Source organism: Trichoplusia ni, chromosome 16 (assembly GCF_003590095.1).
Source record: "Trichoplusia ni isolate ovarian cell line Hi5 chromosome 16, tn1, whole genome shotgun sequence".
Lineage (NCBI taxonomy): Eukaryota > Metazoa > Arthropoda > Insecta > Lepidoptera > Noctuidae > Trichoplusia > Trichoplusia ni.
In genome coordinates this window covers 9,099,703-9,118,077 of record NC_039493.1, presented here as the reverse complement: position 1 = coordinate 9,118,077, position 18,375 = coordinate 9,099,703, and the positions used below count along the sequence as shown (strand labels likewise).

General features: G+C 33.1%; 2 protein-coding genes and 1 long non-coding RNA gene across 3 annotated transcripts; all 3 read right to left on the bottom strand.

Moving 5' to 3' along the window:
• Window positions 1-3,024: 3,024 nt before the first annotated feature.
• Window positions 3,025-8,410, bottom strand: LOC113502164 (cystathionine gamma-lyase-like). Its single transcript, XM_026883581.1, has 8 exons — window positions 8,152-8,410; window positions 7,496-7,648; window positions 7,206-7,402; window positions 7,025-7,115; window positions 6,331-6,598; window positions 4,871-5,023; window positions 4,589-4,763; window positions 3,025-4,282 (listed from the first exon to the last, which is right to left on the bottom strand). The coding sequence occupies exons 2-8, from the start codon at window positions 7,646-7,648 to the stop codon at window positions 4,138-4,140; spliced, it is 1,182 nt and encodes a 393-aa protein (XP_026739382.1). The 5' UTR covers window positions 8,152-8,410; the 3' UTR covers window positions 3,025-4,137.
• Window positions 8,411-11,194: 2,784 nt separating this feature from the next.
• On the bottom strand, window positions 11,195-11,488 carry LOC113502166. Its single transcript, XR_003401336.1, has 2 exons — window positions 11,446-11,488; window positions 11,195-11,308 (listed from the first exon to the last, which is right to left on the bottom strand). It is a non-coding gene; the product is annotated as an uncharacterized LOC113502166 (long non-coding RNA).
• Window positions 11,489-13,918: 2,430 nt separating this feature from the next.
• On the bottom strand, window positions 13,919-18,252 carry LOC113502162 (putative cystathionine gamma-lyase 2). The gene is made up of 8 exons (XM_026883575.1): window positions 17,563-18,252; window positions 17,142-17,303; window positions 16,874-17,070; window positions 16,508-16,598; window positions 16,090-16,360; window positions 15,595-15,747; window positions 15,124-15,298; window positions 13,919-14,180 (listed from the first exon to the last, which is right to left on the bottom strand). The coding sequence occupies exons 1-8, from the start codon at window positions 17,668-17,670 to the stop codon at window positions 14,030-14,032; spliced, it is 1,308 nt and encodes a 435-aa protein (XP_026739376.1). The 5' UTR covers window positions 17,671-18,252; the 3' UTR covers window positions 13,919-14,029.
• Between the last annotated feature and the right edge of the window lie 123 nt (window positions 18,253-18,375).

The window sequence follows — 18,375 nt, the reverse complement described above, 5'->3', positions numbered from 1 at the left end:
GCGTATTTATCTGAAACAATACGATAGCGTATCGTGACTTTTTAATTGGTTTATCTTCTCTAAGTAAACATATTCGGAATAATTCGTTTTTCAAGTGATATACAAACACTTAGGTATCTAACAAGTATGGGAAAAATCCCAGTAAGTATATAAAAAAAAACTATAACTTGCAGCGGGAACATCCGAAAGGGTTACCGTGGAACCAGAAGGGCAAAGAAAAGGACATGGGCAGGATTTAGTCAGTAGAAGTCCAACATCTCCTCCGCTCCATCACCTCCATCCCTTCTGCTCAACCCAAAGTGGAAGGGTGTGTTGGACGTTTACTGACATTTGATTTAAAAAAAAAGGTATATAAGAAAAATGAACCCTTTACTTTTTCTAATGTTGGTAAATAAATACAAAGGTACATTTTGAACATAGCAAAAACGTAAAAACGTCTTGAAAATAGTAAATAAATAAAAAAATTACTTTAAGAAGAAGATGCATATTGCCTCCATAATTTTGTCAATTAGTTGATTGCCGATTGGGAATCGTTAAAAATGATGATAATACCGTCCCTGAACTTGATAATTTTTGGTTCAAATTAATTAATTTACAATTGGAAATACCGAAGTGTTCTATCTGAATGCATTTATTTAAATATATTCTACTTTTTATGGCGATCTCACTACATATTACGAGAGATCCGTATGACTCAAAATATCCCATCTTCCTTAGGTTTCAATCATTACTTGAATATAAAAACATATTTTTTGTTTGTAGCGTCTGCGTCTGCGAGCTGCGTTTGATCAAATTACAGTAATCATTTCATTTTCACGACCGACTACGGAACCTGATATAGCTCCATTGTGTAATTTTTTTTCATATTGTGAAGGCTTTGACATCACTCAATGTTATATAATTTAATATCGTTAATAATTTAATTTTATTAAACAAACAAGATAATAATCAATCACCAGAGCAATGCCTATCAACAATTTTAACACAAAACTATATACCTGTTATCAATGTAATAAGTAGGTACCCACCATAAATAGACAAATAAAACGAAATGAATTCAAAATTAGCTAGCTTAAAACAGACAAGATTAATGAGCTTCAATCTTTGTAAAAACAGTCAGGGATACAGTACTTTAAGGTCATAGGGACACCACTAATTATCACTGAGGCAGTAGACGGTAATCATAAATTTTACTGCTTAATGACATATGTCAAAACTGTCATGGGCGACGGCAACAACTGACAACGTCAGTGTGTCGCATCCGCAATGGTTATTGCTGAACCTACTCCAGTTTTTGTGTAGTTCCTCTCTAAAATTGGCGTCTGCGACAATTTTCTGTGTGAGCATCGTATAGAGAGAAAATCACAGTCATAACAGAGATTCCTTTTTCTTATATTGTTTTCGCAGCAAAGCATAGAATAAGGATCACGTCGTCACGTCTTAAAGCTGTTAAGATCGAAAAACCAGTTAATGTAAGTTAACTTTCCTTTTGCATACCTAATCCTTGCGTTGTCTTCATTAAATTTATCACTACTAACAAGCTAATTATAGTTGTTAATATTGAATATTTATCTGTATGTTTGTAATTAGAGAGATTATTCTCTACGATAAGCTTTGATTGTACCTATGGTATTTTTTATGTTAGTAGATAAGTAATTTTTGTACACACGTATTTCAAAATGTCTTCAAAAACTGATTCCATACCTCCAAAAATCCTATTTGCAGTCACTGCACGACACTGGCAGAAATTACAGTCAAAGAGCGGAGGTTGCCAACAAGCGTAGCGAAAATATACTAACTCTGTGTTGCCAACACTTAAAAAAAACAGCTGACAACACAACATACAAGTGCAAGATGTCAGTGACCTAAGTGACCTTTGCTCTTGTTAAAACGTTCTTGAAAATGACTTAGTACACAAACAGTTGTTTTTTAAACGACACCGAGCAACACATCGCACTTGGATGTTGCTCTATCTTTGCCAACTCAATGGATAGAGTGAAAACTTCTTGTACGTTGTTAGCGAACATAAAAGCTATAAAATTTGGCAACCGGTCTTTGGTTAGAACGCGTTGTAATTATTTAGCGGCTTGGACGAAGGTTGCCATGCTATCCGTCCGGATCTCTACGATTGGTCCAAGTACCGAAGGTGTCCTGGGAGTGTCCGGGAGGGTAGTATGTAGCCCGCGTTTTAATTAAGTATTTTAAATTAATTAAAATAAGTATTGTGGCGCCTGCACGTCGCCCGTTCAACTAACAACTGAGTATCATGTTTTATTACAAACTTTTAGGGTTCTGGGCTCTATTTGTGGTTTCCACGCGTCTTGTCCTGGATGCTAAGTTTTAAACATAGCGATAGCAAGCCTATTCTAAGGGCAACTGATACACATCTGCCAGCCGGGTATTTATAGGCAACATTTGTAATTTTAAATTTATGACCGCAAGAAACTTTATTACCTTGATCTTTATATTTTGTTGTTGAGGTACTGGCAGCAGAAATGCATCATGTGTAAAAATTTAACTGTCTAATTATCACGGTCGTGACAGTCCTGAGATGCAGGCTAGTGGCAGATGGATAGCAGAGTTTCTGTTTTTACACTTCGGCTGCGGAACCCTAGAAATCGGAATACGACTAGAGATAAAGCCGAACATAACAGCAATCTTGAATCGCTATTATTGTTTTCACGAGTAAATTGTAAATATGCATTTTTGTTTCTACTTTTGCATCATCCTACACACACTCGTCGTCACCTGTCGAGGTTTTCTTATAAGCTAGATATTACATGTCGTCTTACTCTCCGATATACGGCATGACAACAAGTTAAACTGCTTTGTTATTTTTTAGTATCTAAAATGATGAAACATTATAATTTAACATTATCAACTGTCGCCTGACACCTCTGCATTACTAGTCTTGGGGAAACGTGCCTATTATAGGTTTTTTTTGCCAGTATAAGTTTTTTCTTTTTCGTTGCAATTTAGGGAATACATAATACAGGCCAGGTATGTAATAAGAAAACAACAACATTCGTGTTCATTTACTTTGTAAAATAGTTTATTAAATTATGAAATAAATTTATTAAGCGAGATTTGTCACTTCAATAAAATAGCTTATTGTCGGAATTATTGTATTGTAATTGTGTATAATTATGATGTAAGACGAGCATTCAATAAAACTAACCACAATGAGGTAGGGAAAATAGCGTTAACAATACTGTAACGACAATATTGCCACAGCAGTGTAAACAAATGCACAAACTTAACCTTTCAATTGATATGTAAAGTTCCACCTATTGTGTTTTTAAAATTAGATTGTAATGTGTTAGTGGGGGAAAAATTTACGACTGAATAACATTAGGCATGATAATACGTACACACGTCTGAGTCCAACAATAACAAGGTGAACATAAAATTATACAATGTGTTTAAACTGAGCTCATATTTCAAGTGATGCTTTCTGCAAAGAAATAACCGACTTTTCCAAGAAAACAACAGTCGATGTCAAAAAAAGAATATACGTACCTCCTTAGAGAATACTTATAATTTTGAGGACCTCATCATGAGTTTCTTGAAAGTCAATTTCCATATACAGAAACAGATTTTATTTACAGGTAATCTATATATTCGTAATGAGATATGAATATCACTGGATGAATGCTGTAGGTAGACACTTAAACTTATGTCAATAGTACTGTTTATTCTATTACCATACGTGTATTGTAAAACAGCAGATATAAGAGAACGACACAGATCAACAAGAATAAAAATTAAAATATCAAAGAAACATTTTTTACAGTTCATCAATTTGTAAGCGTATAATGCAAAAATTCAATACCAAAATCAATACTTATATCGGGATACATAATTTGTGATAACAGTAGTATAAATAAATACGTACAAAACAATAACAATTAAAAATAAAAATGTATTCCTCCCTACCACAATATTTTTCAAAGACATGATGCAAGGCACCTAGTACAAAAATATATCGCGTCCTAAATCATTTATGTTGACGAAAATTGATTAAAAAAGACATTCATTTTCTCGTCCTTTACATAAAATTAAATAAATATAAATTGTGTAGGTAATAACAATAAAATGTGATACGGATTAAATATAATAATGTGCACGTATTTGACGTTAGAATGATGCTTTGAAAGCGTCGTCCAAGTCTTTAATGAGATCTTCAACATCCTCTAATCCGACAGACAGCCTAATGAGAGAGTGCGTGATGCCTAACTCTTCTCTCTGCTTATCAGGAACGGAGGCATGAGTCATTATGGATCTGAAAATATAATTTATGTCCATATAATATCTCTCGTAACATAAGACGCACACTGACTTGATATTAAGAATAAACCTATGTTCTTTCTTTAAGTCAAACCATTTTCGAAACTGAATACGAGCTTTTATCTTCTGGTTATTTTTTTACAGGACTAAAGTAATACAGAAGTGTGAGGTAGATAAACTGGAGGATTTTCGCTGTTATATGATTTAAAAACGTTATCAAGAGAATTAGACAATGAAACATAGAAGTTCCAAAAGTTTCATAATGCTCCCAAAATTTTAAATACATGGGTAAATTACTTACGGCAATTCAGCGAGACTCTCATATCCTCCCAAACTTTCGGCAAGTGTAAATACTTTCAAGTTACTCAAAAACTTTCTAGACTCCTTTAAACCTCCGGAATGTATGAAACTGAACACACCCGAGTGACCTTTCGTCTGTCTCTTGGAAAGCTCAATTTGTTTGTGGCTGGGAAGACCTTAAAATTGACGACACATTTAGAAAAAATATAGCAAAATAAATCAAAATGTATGTATTTATCCGAAACTTTTTATAAGAAATGAGAAGATATCTCATGTAAATTACCTGGATGTTTTACTTCTACAACTTTCGGGTGTTTTTCTAACCAATTAGCTATCGCCAAGGCAGATGTCTTGTGACGTTCCATGCGTAAAGCTAATGTCTTCAAACTTCTATTTACTAAGTAGCAATCGAACGGCGATGGCACAACTCCCATGGCTGGAAAACATATGTATGCAAGTTAAAAATATATACTTGACATAACATGAGATCTTATCTTTATCGCTCATTCTAACAACGAACGCTATGATCTTCGAAATAAATAATGAGTTATACGTCAATCAAAGGAGTCTTTGTTGTTTGACTATCATTAAAATTTAAAATGTAATTAAGATTGAATAAATATATTATGTGGATATTATATTCAGATTTGTACAACGGGTTTGTTAAAAAGAATGACCTGAGGTCGCACCTACAGTTACCTATTAAATTCATGTTATTGGGTAAAATGCATAAGCTGCAATTTTTCAATTTTACATTCAGCGTAATGATTAAAAGAACAGCTGTTCAAATGTCAATTATAATATGCAAAAAACATTTTGCATAAATAGGTCCTTCAGAATAGAGCAGAATATTATTTATTGCATACCGTAAGAATTGTTAATTAATAACAAACAGTAAAAGGTACCATGGAGGTGTTATGTTTAATAGTGATAAACCTTAGCAGACAACCTTTCAAGTACTAAGGCTAGACAGACTTGTATTTTTTTTGCTACGTAAAGGTTTTTTGTCGGCAAAAGATAAATCTTAATGAAGCAATTTGTTTTGTGCGTTTTGTCATCGGATTATACGATAAGTAGACACCGGGTTTTAGGGTCATAAAACTTGCAATTGCAATAAACATGCAATAAGTATAAACAAACAAGTAGGTAGGTACTAGATAAGTTCGATGTTTTCTTCCATTTCCTCGGATTTTAAAAATCGAATTATAGTATTACTTTTGGCCAAAGTTGTTTATTTTTATGCCCAAAAGCGTTTGGCACATGTCAGTTTTGACACGCTATATGTAATAACAATTGACGGTTGTGAAATTTAATTAGCGAGGAAACACCATATTCATCGTGGCTTGGGGAAATAATAGCTATCGATGACGTATGCCTAGTCGTAATTATCAGTTTAGTGTAGTGTAGAATGACTTGCGGTTTAGACGTCGGTGTTACCTGACATGACTCACAACGAAAACTAGAATACTGCGAGGACTAAAATATTACAGCACTACTCAGAGTTACTGGCAAAAAATAATATCAAGATATTTTTGCAATCTTCAAACAAAACTTAGGCCATAGTTCAAACACCTTATCGTGATTCTATTGAGGTAGGTATTTTTAACGTATGTACATACTACAATAGAACCGAATTTTATCTTATCTCTGACGTAAGCATAATGAAGTAGTAGTATCTACGAAATGAGATAATTATAATAAAAATAACTATATTTATAAAATAACTATAAAAAGTGGGCTTACCATTTTGTAAAAATCTAAGTCTGGCCGCTAGAGCGTCATCGTTGACGACCGCTCCTCCCATAATAACGTCAGAGTGTCCATTCATGTATTTTGTCAACGAGTACACGACGATATCGGCACCAAAATCCAGAGGTCTTTGTAAGTATGATGTAAGGAATGTGTTGTCAACCACAACGATTATATCGCCGCGGCCTTTAGTTAACTTCACCGTCGCAGCAATATCCACGACTTTAAGATTAGGGTTTGTAGGGGTCTCTATCCAGCACATCTAAAATATAATAATAGGTATATATCCTTCATATAAAACGTTCTCCTATAATCTCACATGTCAATATCATACATAATTCGCATGTCCAAAAATTTGCGCCAAATATGCACAATGCTAAACATTTTATCATTTATGGACTTAGTACTATCATTATTTCCACGAATTAATAGCAATAAAATATACTTTGAAATAAAACACTTGTGATAAAGATTGTTGTGGTTTAAATACGTTACGTATTCATAAACAGCGAATGTAATAATATTATGATTTTTCGTCACTTCAGAACAGTACGTGCGCATTCGTCAATTGATAAAGATTTTTACATTATTAAGATAAATACGTTTAAAATTAACTCATTAACGATATTATCGATACAATATCAAAACTATAAGTTTATTTAGAAATATGAATAGGTGTAAAATCTACCTTAGTATTAGCTTTAATTTCTTTTTCTACATTTTCCAGAACTGTAAAGTCTACAAAGGTTACTTCAATTCCCATCCTGGTTGTGACTTCTCTGTAATAAAATTTATTGGCTGACATTAATATATTCTATTGAAAGCTAGTATTCACTGACCACTCATTTTTAGTAAGGAACGAGTCTCACCTTAAGAGACGGTTAGTGCCGCCATAGACGTCGTCCATTGAAATAATATGATCGCCACGGCTGAGCAAACTAAGAATAGTGGTGGTAGCTCCGAGACCAGAAGCGAACGCGAAACCATGTTTACCAGCGTCTAGTGCAGCCATGCACTCTTCTAATGTATTCCTAGTAGGATTTCCAGATCTTCCATATTCGAAACCCTTTAAAATAAATTATAAGAAGTTACGATTGAAATTTCACTTAGATATAATATACACAAAATTAAGAATAAATATTAATAAATAGATTCTTACCGTGTGCTCCGCGGGTGCTGGTTGCTTGTATGTTGTGGCTGTTACTATGGGTGGCACGACAGCACTGCTGTTCCACTTACTTGGGTCTTGACCGACGTGAATAGCAGCAGTTGCAAATCCAGGAGTTGGCTTTAAAAATCCTGAGTCCTCCATCTAGTATTGTTAAAACAATTAAGTACTGCCATTTCCAACTTGAACCATAATAGATGGTAAAATATGCCAAAATGCCACCAAGTTATATTATTATATTCATAAGGCCATTAAAATTATGGGCTTAATAAAAAAAGGAAATCGATATGATCTACACAATAATGAGTCGCACCTCGTAAGAAAATAAATAAATGAAACTTTCTCTATTTCGAAGAAATCATAGAATTCTATTTATTCATTCTATTCAAAGAAGAAACGTCCAAGAATCATATAAGAATGTGTTTTATATTATAATTACGTCGATCACATAAAAGAAAAATCACATTTTTTATTTTTAACTACGAAGACAATCTTCTAAAAATAATTCTACAAAAATTGCACGCTAAAATTCAAGGTTAATGAGTATGGTGAAAAATTTGCACGTATGGCATCACTTTTACACTAATATCACTGCATCCAAAAATAAATTCAAGTTTATTAATTCATAACACAAAATTAATACTTACTTTGATTTCCGATTACAAAATTGCAATTGCCGCTATATTCTTATCTAACCTGTCTAATGCACTACCGGCCTGACAAGTATTACAATAGCAAATGGTCCGCACTGGCTGTCAGAACGTCTTTATATTCTACAATATTTATACCAATCGGCACGAAGTCCAATCATATTGGTGGAAGCAATTTAGGGCTCTTACACAAGTTTTACGAGTTCAATTTGATACATAAATGAACTCGTAGTCAAACTTAACGCCATACCTACGTGTGTATCAAGCCTAACCTATAGAATAGAGCTAAATAGCTAATGAGTTGACAATGCTCGTCTGGTAACTATTTTGACGTTTGTTTAGGATTAATTAATTACAATTTTAATATAATATATTGTTGTAATTTACTATATATTTTAATGTAGATTCATTTCACGTACGTTATAGATAAATGTTACTAACTTAATTAAGCATGATAATTACAAATTTGAGTTAAATTATGACGTGCAGTGTTATTGCTTACATTTATTGATTTAATTTTTTGCGATTAAAAAATTATTCCAATTTATTAAAACTAATGGCATAATGGGAAAATAAATCACGTGTTTCCTACATAATCTGTACAAATCTTCATCAACCATCGAATATCAATGACAACACCTGACAAGGTGACAACTGACAGCAGCATATTAGCAGCCATAGATAATACATATAATACTGGTATAGATGAGACACTGACAGATCAGTTCTTTTTTTCACTACTTGCCCTGTAAACTAGATGGCGCTAGCGTCTGTGAAGCGATCTATAGCTATATGTATGTATGCACTCATCTACATAATATCTATAGGTTGCTATAGGTAGTTACGCATAGTACAGCATTTTTGCCGTGTATAAAATGTACTAAAGAGAAAAAAGAATACAACAAAAATATAAAGATTTTTCTTTATTTATAAATACGGATAATTTATACAATTTATTAATTAACGTCTACAACGTATTGAAATTAAACCACTTTTACTTTGACACATTTTTACTATTATAATTTACTAAGTAATATGATTTTCTGTAGAAAAATTATTCTCTAATAAAATCGTAATATGGTTTAATTTCATTGGCTAACATTCATAATACACTTATGGTATATTACAATCACCAATTAATTCACATTAATAGAAACCATTTTTAAATTTTTAGGGTATAATTGAGAACCTTCTATTTTATTTATCGATGTAAATAAAGTAGATGGTTGGAAATGGCCACCCATCAAAAATCACATGATTTAAATCAATCAAATCATTTAATTAACAATAAGGTTTTAAATATCATTCACATTATTTCCTTTTTTTATGAATTTTATAGAAATTGTATGCTTGTAATTTAAGTATCGTTATTATCAAAATCAGCAATTTTTCCTGTTAAAATTCTATTTACACCCGTACACCAACTATTTACAATTAAGTTGATGAACAAATTAATTATATAATTAGTTAAAATCAATTTATGTTCATCGCATTGAATAATTGAAAAATCACATCTGCAATTTATAAAAAACACAATTATTATTTTTTTAAGTTTATTATTTCGGGCGAAGTCTCAATCATAAAATATATTTCATTAAGTAATTTAATAAATGAATCACATGTGATTTTTTTGTATAATCAATCATGCATCAATTAAATGCATTAGGTTCAATTTCTTGTTGAAGTAAATCAACAATACAATTACAATTTTTAAATATATTAGATTTAGTTTTTTTTATTATATATCCAGGGTACATATTTCTTCGCTTCCGAATGCAAAATCAAATTACTAAAAATAATTTGACTCATTGTTGAAATTAAGGAATCAACTGCAAAATCAGAATCTAAATCATCAGATTTTATAAATCATCATATTTAACTGTTTGAGACCCATCTTGACTTTTTACAATTTTTTCAAATTCCTCTTGATTTAAAAACAGGTTTAATTTCTGCCCGGAACGGGAAATGTGGTGATTTGTTTTTAAGACATCCCTTGAGTATTTTTGCTGTATCACGGTGTGAGTGGCCATTAAATGAATCAAATAATTTATCAAAAATCAGCAATAAATCTACAGTTTCTTCACACTCAGCTAGTAATATGTTGCATTCTGAAACAAAAAAATATATATAATTATACATCATTAATGTTTGTGGTTATTTATGTTCCTATGCAAAATATATATATAATCAATTTCAAAATATATATATATGTATTCACAAGAAAAAGTATATATGTATGATTTATATGGATAAAAAATACTTATAATCAAAACATTTAACTGATTTTCATTATGAGTTGCAACATACCTTCTACAAATGTTTGCTCCCTGTCCTTTTCCTTATCTTCCAACATTGAAACTGAAGCGACTGGTTCAACTGATACTTCTGCAACTGCAGATGAGCTGGTGGTATCTAGAAAGTAGCAATAATCTTGTTAGAAAAGACTAAGCACATACTTTAAAACCTATTAATATAATTGTGCAATTCTACAAAAGACTACTTAGAAGTATTTTAACATAATTATAACATTTCACAACTATCAAACAATGTTGTCTCGTCCCAAGCTAAGCAGAACTTGTGTTATGGATACTAGACAGCTGATAAACATACTTTCTAAATATAGAAATAATTTATACCCAGACACAGAACAAAATGATGATGCTCATCACACAAATATTTCTCCTGATTGGGAATCAAACCAAAAACCTCTGGCATAGCACTAAAAGACACTAGCCACTAGACCAACAGGACAGTTAATGCACTTCATTTGCGATGATTAGGTGACAGAAAATAAAATTGAAACAGCACTTGTTGGTCTGTGGTTCATCTTAGGGACAGATTTCACAGTTATTTCATACATTTAATAGACATCTGCCAAAATGTTAATTGCATATTTGTTTACATGTAAATTGGATGTTATAATATGCAAATATATTTATTTACCTGATGGGATAAGGCTGGTGTAAAAGGTTGGCACTGCATTTCTCGTTAATACCGTTCCTTTACCTATGTAGTATTTCTCAAAATGTTTATAGTCTTATTTGGTTGTAGATGTATGTATCTCCTTTCATTATAATATCATCGTCTAAAACTTGTTTCCAGATCTCAAACCTTTCATTATAACAGTCTGGCTTAGGAAAATGATGTAATGTACCTGAAATTAGAAAGAATGAGTTAATTGCAGGTTGTGAAATTTATGTTTTAAAAATATAGTGATATATAATAGTACAAACTTCGATCGGATCGTTCCTACAATAAGATCACTTATTCTATCATCAATAATCATCTTACCTCCTTCTTCACATCCAAAATAGCAATGAGTGCGAGAGTATTTCGGTAATCTCGCCATCGTAATCCGTAAAAAACGCAGCCAAATTTTTAAATCAAGTAATGTAAACACACGTCGTAGTCCATTAAACGATGCCAGGGTCAAGAGAAATAAATATATTCGTCGGTATCCGTTCACGAGAAGCCAAGTAAATACGTAGGAAGCAGTTTCGAGGTCCAGAAAACACGCGATGGTCAATAATAGGCAAATAAGTCGAAAATAAAACTTGGTAAACTCACGGCACAAGAAACGAACGTTGAGTGAAAAGTTTTCAAAACATATCAGTGCTGTCATGTCATTAGCAAAATAAAAATTGCGTATAAGATTAATTGAAGACCGAAAAGGCGATTCAGTTTTTTTTTAATTTTTTTTAGTTTACTTTTTATTAAATAATATTTATTAAATTATTAAAAGAATAACATTTTGAAGAAAGCAGTTACTGTAGCGGCATCTAGTAATATTTAAGGGAATATTATGCCTTAGTTGACTTGCCCTGTGGCATAGATGGCATCACTTTCCATACATTTTGTTTTCTTGTCCTCAAAGTACTGTACTGTCACCCCCATGTTAGCAGCGCAGCGGCGGACAGTTTCACCGTATTGTTTACTTAATTCGTGAATTACAATATATTGTAACATAGCAAAGCAACATTTTAATAACTAAAAAAATAGCCAATATTAAAACTGCCTAACCTGTCAGCTGGAAACAATTATTTCGTAAAAAAGCGGTGTAAATCATTTCTATAAATATTTCGATGATGTCATGGCAGTGATACCATGATTATCAAAAATTCCACGTATATGTTGAATAGTGCAAATTGCAGCATGACTATGATAAAAACCCATTTCATAGGTACATAAAAAAAATCAATAGGAAACTAAGGACAAAGTAATTGAAGTTCATGGTTATTCAATATCTTACAATTAGAGGCTTAATGTTAATAAACAAAAACCAGAAATGAGAGCCTAATCGGAATCTGATCATAGTATTTTTTTTTATTTTAAATTTGTGTGCTTTTTGGCAACTTGTGAAGAAACCTTATTCCTAACCCCGTATGGTCTGTATGTGGGGAAGGCCTAATTCTCTGTTTGTGTGAGACATCAAAAAATCATATTTCCCCATACAGGTTAAGGTAAATTATTTAAATTTCAAGGATAACTTTTGAAATATGACACATAAATTGTTATTAAGACTAGGGACTTATGTCATTTGGGAAAAACAATTATGGCATATAGGAAAGCATTCATGAAATTTGTCAGTATTCCAAACACAAATATGTTAGAGCAAGGTAGCTGATACATTGATTTGCTCTTTTTGATGTGATTTTCAACATCTTCATAGGGAAACAGCATTATACATAAATATAATATAACTGATGGACATTGTTCAATGCTCACCTGATGCCCGGGCAGCCTGATTACTTAAAGTTGAATTTTTTTTTGTTTATCTACACATTGGAAATTAACTTCTGTGATGGTAGTTGGGTGTAGTTGTAAATAAATATAAACAATACATTTTGCATTGAAATGTATTGTTAAAATATTTTTTCCCTAACAGCTTGTTTTTTTTCTACGATGAAGTTTTAACTTATTGGTGATGGACAATGAGACCTTTTTAAAATTAACTTTGTAACTTTAACTTGATATATTAGAAAATTAACAATTTTTTTAGTCAAGTGTGTCCTATTAAATATATTATAAGAAAATAATAGGTACTCAAGGGTTTCTTTATTACTAATCACACCGCAGCTTCGCCCTCATAGATGTCGATTATAATTTTATTGCTGCATAAATTAAAGCTTATAATTTTATATATCACTGTGCTAAATTTCATCAAAATGCGTGTAGTGACATTTGGATAAACATCCGGACAAACGTTTCGCGTTTATAATATGTTTATAGGATGTTTTTGTTCAGATACGACACACATCTCTCTCGCCCTTAACCTCTTGATTGACTTTGTAATAGGTATAGGTATTATAGTTTGCGTACGTAAAAGCTTTTTTTTTGGTTTTGGTAATAAGCAGATTATTTGTGTACATAAAACACTTTAAATAAATTATATGGCTTACGCACTTCGCGTTCTCTATGCCTCCAAGCAGACTAGCGTTAAAGCTCCGACGACACAACTACTTAAGCAAAATAAAGGACGGTCGTGACGGAAGAAAATCCGGTGAAGTGCATGTCGGACTCGCAAATAGGTTAAATAAAAGGAAGTCTATCCATCTGTCTGTCAGATTCCTTTTGCATAGAACGCGTGGAGGTAGGTATCAAGGTAAATCAAATGTTTTGGTCGACAGTCCTGTAAGAAACAGAAACTTCCATGCCACTATGCATTGTAATCAATAGGTATAGTCGAAAATATTAACTACAAGAGGGAAAAGGAAAAAACGAAATAGAAGGTTTCTTACCTATACGACATAAATAAGACACAAAATCATCAATGATGAATGTATATAATTTATCATTGTTGTTTTCTATATAATGCAAAAATACAATAATAGTATAAAAGTCTACAATAATATAACCAATACAAACAAAAAAGCTGTTATTTACCAAACGCTATTTTTAACCCCTGATCCAGATCTTCTATTAGGTCTTCACAATCTTCTAGTCCAACTGAAACCCTTATCACCTCGTCTGTGATACCAAGACGCTTTTTCACGTCATCGGGTACAAGTTTATGAGTCATTTGGCTTCTATAAGAAGATACAAAAGATACATTATTAGACGCTTATTTGATTTTGACTAAGCAAAAAGATGAAACAAAACACGAATGATCCAAATGTGTTTATGATAAACACCATATTGGTCGTCAAGTTTTTTATTGATCACCGATTTCATATTCCACTGCTGAACAAGGCTCAAGGCCCCGATTCTGCTATTTTACAATGGCCGATGAATGAATGGCAATTGGATTAAATTTGAAATTATTCCTATACCCTTAAGCATTTTGCCAATACAATAATTGGAAGTTAATTGTATTGACTTTAAGTATACCGTCCCGCACTGAATTTCCAATTATCGTGTAGAAAAATGTTTAAGAGAACACGAAAATTGTCATTTTAAGGGCCGATTTTTCAATCGCCAGTTAATTCTTATTCGATGAATATATTTGACGTTTTGACAGCTTTTGTATAGAAAATATGTCAAACGGCCATATTTATTTCTCAGATAAAAGTTATCTGACGATTGAAAAATCGGGCCTAAGTCAAATTTCATTAGTACATCGGCCGTTGTAAATAGCAGAATTAGGGCCCAGGCGTTCTGTCTTAGGCCACTACACACTGATGCCTTGGAAGTCTCATTTTAGGCTCTAGTAATCCACTAAGTTGTTATTTCGGCCCACGGCCGATAATGAATCTTAATGCGGTGCTTTTGCCACCACCCCAGTTTTATTTCAATTTGGCAGTTTACACTTCTACGTCCCCTATGGCCACTTCAATCTCTTCTATGGGCGAAGAAGAAAACGTCGTAAAAAAAGGATTTTACGACGTTTTCTTTAGTTAAGATGGTTCGGAATGATTCTTCTCATAAGCTCCCATAAAGGCCAAGCGCCTTCCAAGAATTTCCCATTATACCAAATTTAGGTACATTTAATTTATTCCGTAACGTCAGACAAACTTCATGTAGAATACTTACGGTATTTGCACTAGACTTTCATGTCCCCCTAAGCTCACAGCGAGAGTGAAGATTTTTAATGAAGTACACAGTTTTTCTGAAACTTTTACGTCTCCACAGTGTCTAAAACTAAATACTCCGGAGTGTCCAGTTGACTGCTTTTTCGCGATATTACGCTGCTTGTGAGATTTTAGACCTAAAATAAGAGTACAATTTTAGAATTTCTTAACAGTGAGGTTTAGGTAAATTGTTTGGTTTATTAGTTTAGTCTCTGGTTCGATCCCTGCGTAGGACAAGAATTTGTGTGATCCACCAATGCTTGTTCTGAGTTTGGGTGTCTCTGTGTATGTGACTTGAATGTTTGTGCAACCCCCCGCGACACAAGAATCCTTAATGCGAGTGACGTATTTTTTTAAAGAAAAAAAAAATGCTCTTTCTGTTCTTTACGTGTATACAGGCATGTAAGGCTAAATGTTACTGAAATTAGCTAACCTGGATGCATGACTTCTTTAATATTAGGATGACATTCCAACCATCTTGCTATTGCTAATGTGGTCATTTTATGGCGTTCCATACGAATTGCTAATGTTTTCAAACTTCTGTTGACCAGGTAACAATCGAAAGGCGACGGAATTATTCCCACGACTAAAAAAGTAATATCCAATAAATTAACAATTTCACTAGTTTTTTTTATGGTTATCAATTACACCATAAATAATTATAACGACTAGGCTGACTCGACAGTCCATCACGTGGATTGGAAAATCGCTTGAGCAGCTAGGTAAATACCTAAATAAAATAATGTTAGTATAGGCGCATAACTCAAAAATGGATGGACCAACTTGGCTAATTTATTTTAAAGCAAGGTCAGCAGGTCAAGCAATTTTCAGGTCTGCGAAAGGTTTTAAGGCGGACGGAGTCGGGCAACAGCTAGTTTGAAATAAAATATGATGACTAAGTATGCAAACAAGTTGGTATGGTACTTACTTCTTTGTATGAATCGTAGCCTGTCACCTATAGCAGGGTCGTTGACTATTACTCCGCCCAATATGACGTCGCTGTTGCCATTCATGAACTTCGATAAAGAGTATAATACAATATCGGCACCGAAATCCAGTGGTCGTTGTAAATATGATCCAAGGAACGTGTTATCAACAACAACCATTATTTTGTTATCAAATTTTTTCACCTTTTTCACTGTTTCTTCAATATCAATAACTTTAATAGAAGGGTTAGTTGGAGTTTCGAAGTAGACCATCTAAAATTGAAAAATAAATACTGGGGACTTAAAGGTACTCTTTTTTTCTTGGGTTTCTTTTCTCGCCATTTACCATTAGCGGCGGGTATTCGATTCGATTAATCTACAACGTACCCAACTACTTATTACAACCACTTAATAACTTACCTTCGTATTTTTTTTAAGTGTTTTTTCTAAGACACCAGGTTCAGAGACATCTACCATCGACACTTCGACTCCCAGTTTTGGTGTGAATTCACTGTAAATACACCTCAATGTGTATAATTAATAATAAACTTCACCCTACAAAATTACCTAAAAACAATGGTAGATAACCCCCATTTTTTACAAGCTTCTATGATTTTTCTTTTTAGAAACATCGGTATCTACAAACTACTTTTCCAGAAACGAGGAAAAAACAAAATAGGATAGGTTAGGAATGTACCTAAACTAAGGTCCAACTAACTAAGGTTACTAAAGGAGAATATAGATGTTTATTGTACTACAGACTTTTGTTTGCAAACATTACAATACCTGAATAAAGTATACGTTCCGCCGTAGACATCTTCGCTTGTAATAAGGTGATCACCTTTACCAAGCAATAACGAAACGGCGGAAATCGCTCCCATACCAGAAGCAAAAGTAAAACCGATTTTTCCACCCTCCAAAGCTGCTAGGACTTCTTCCAGGGTGTTCCTTACAGGATTCCCCAATCTCCCATAAATATAAGTCTAAAAAAATACAATTTAATTAAGCGAATAATAAATCTATAAACTTACTAATTGTTTAGACATAAACTTACGTTAAAGGGTTCAGTGAGTGATTTAAACTTAAATGTGCTTGACATTGTAATTGGTGGTACCACTGCACCCCCCTGCTTCTCTGGTTCTTGAGCAACATGAACGGCGGCGGTAGAATAGCCAGGTTTTTGCTCCAAAAACCCGCAGAAATCGTCTTCATCGTCCTAGTAAATACGGGATTACCCAGATTACATATTTGTGTATATGTTTTTGTTGTTCTATACTACTCAATGCATTGATAGTGGAAAAACGACTATAGTTGCTGAAACCGGATAGGCGTCTAATCTATTTAGCTGGCAGGGGCGGTCGCTCGTAAAAAGCGGTTTGAGTAACTCCAAAACACCACACAAAATAGTTTATGGCATGGAAGCCAAAAAATCACAATTTCATGTCTTACTTTATACTAAAGAAAATATAAGATACCTTCTGCGAGCTCATCCTTCTCAATCCTATCTGAGTCAAATATGGAGCTATTACCCTTCCACGATGACGTTGATGATTAATTGATAAACCAATTATGGAGCTCTTCATTTTATTTTATGGTAACAGAAATCTAAAGAACATTAACAATTATAAGTAAATATAATAGTAAAAATTCTAGAAAAAATATCAGACGGAATATGTATTTCTATTTGTTCTATGGGATATCATCTAGCAGTTTTGATTAACGTTAATGTCTTTGGAATGTCAATGAGACATTCCATTAAAAAGATCATAATTCAAAAAAAGAAGAAAAAAATACATGAAATTCTTAAACACCAGCCAATTACAATATATCATATAGCAGAAGTTTGTACTTGTGTCTGTTATTTCTTCATATTCAAACGGCAACCAGTATGCAACCTGGCTTATACTGGCTATTATCTAGATACTCGCTCATATTAGCATAAATTATACAACCACCATTGAGAAGGTTTTTTATGTAGATAAAGAATAAACGTAGAGATAGTCCTGATTCACTATCCGATCGAAATGAGGCTTGGAAGTTGCATATACTTTTTTCTTCCTATTATGTAAATATATTACCCAGATAATACCTATCATTTTCTTCGTTTTGGCGAGTTATTCTAGTTTTGAGAGCAAAGTAAGCATGTTACATTCTTATTGTGAATAATACCCTTGACACAGAAGCCCAACGAGAGCCTCCTTGGGTATTGATCGAGGCTCTTGGCTATTACGACTACCGGGACAAGTCGACAGGGTGCGTCGCACGGAACCAGCCCACGAGGTAAGCGT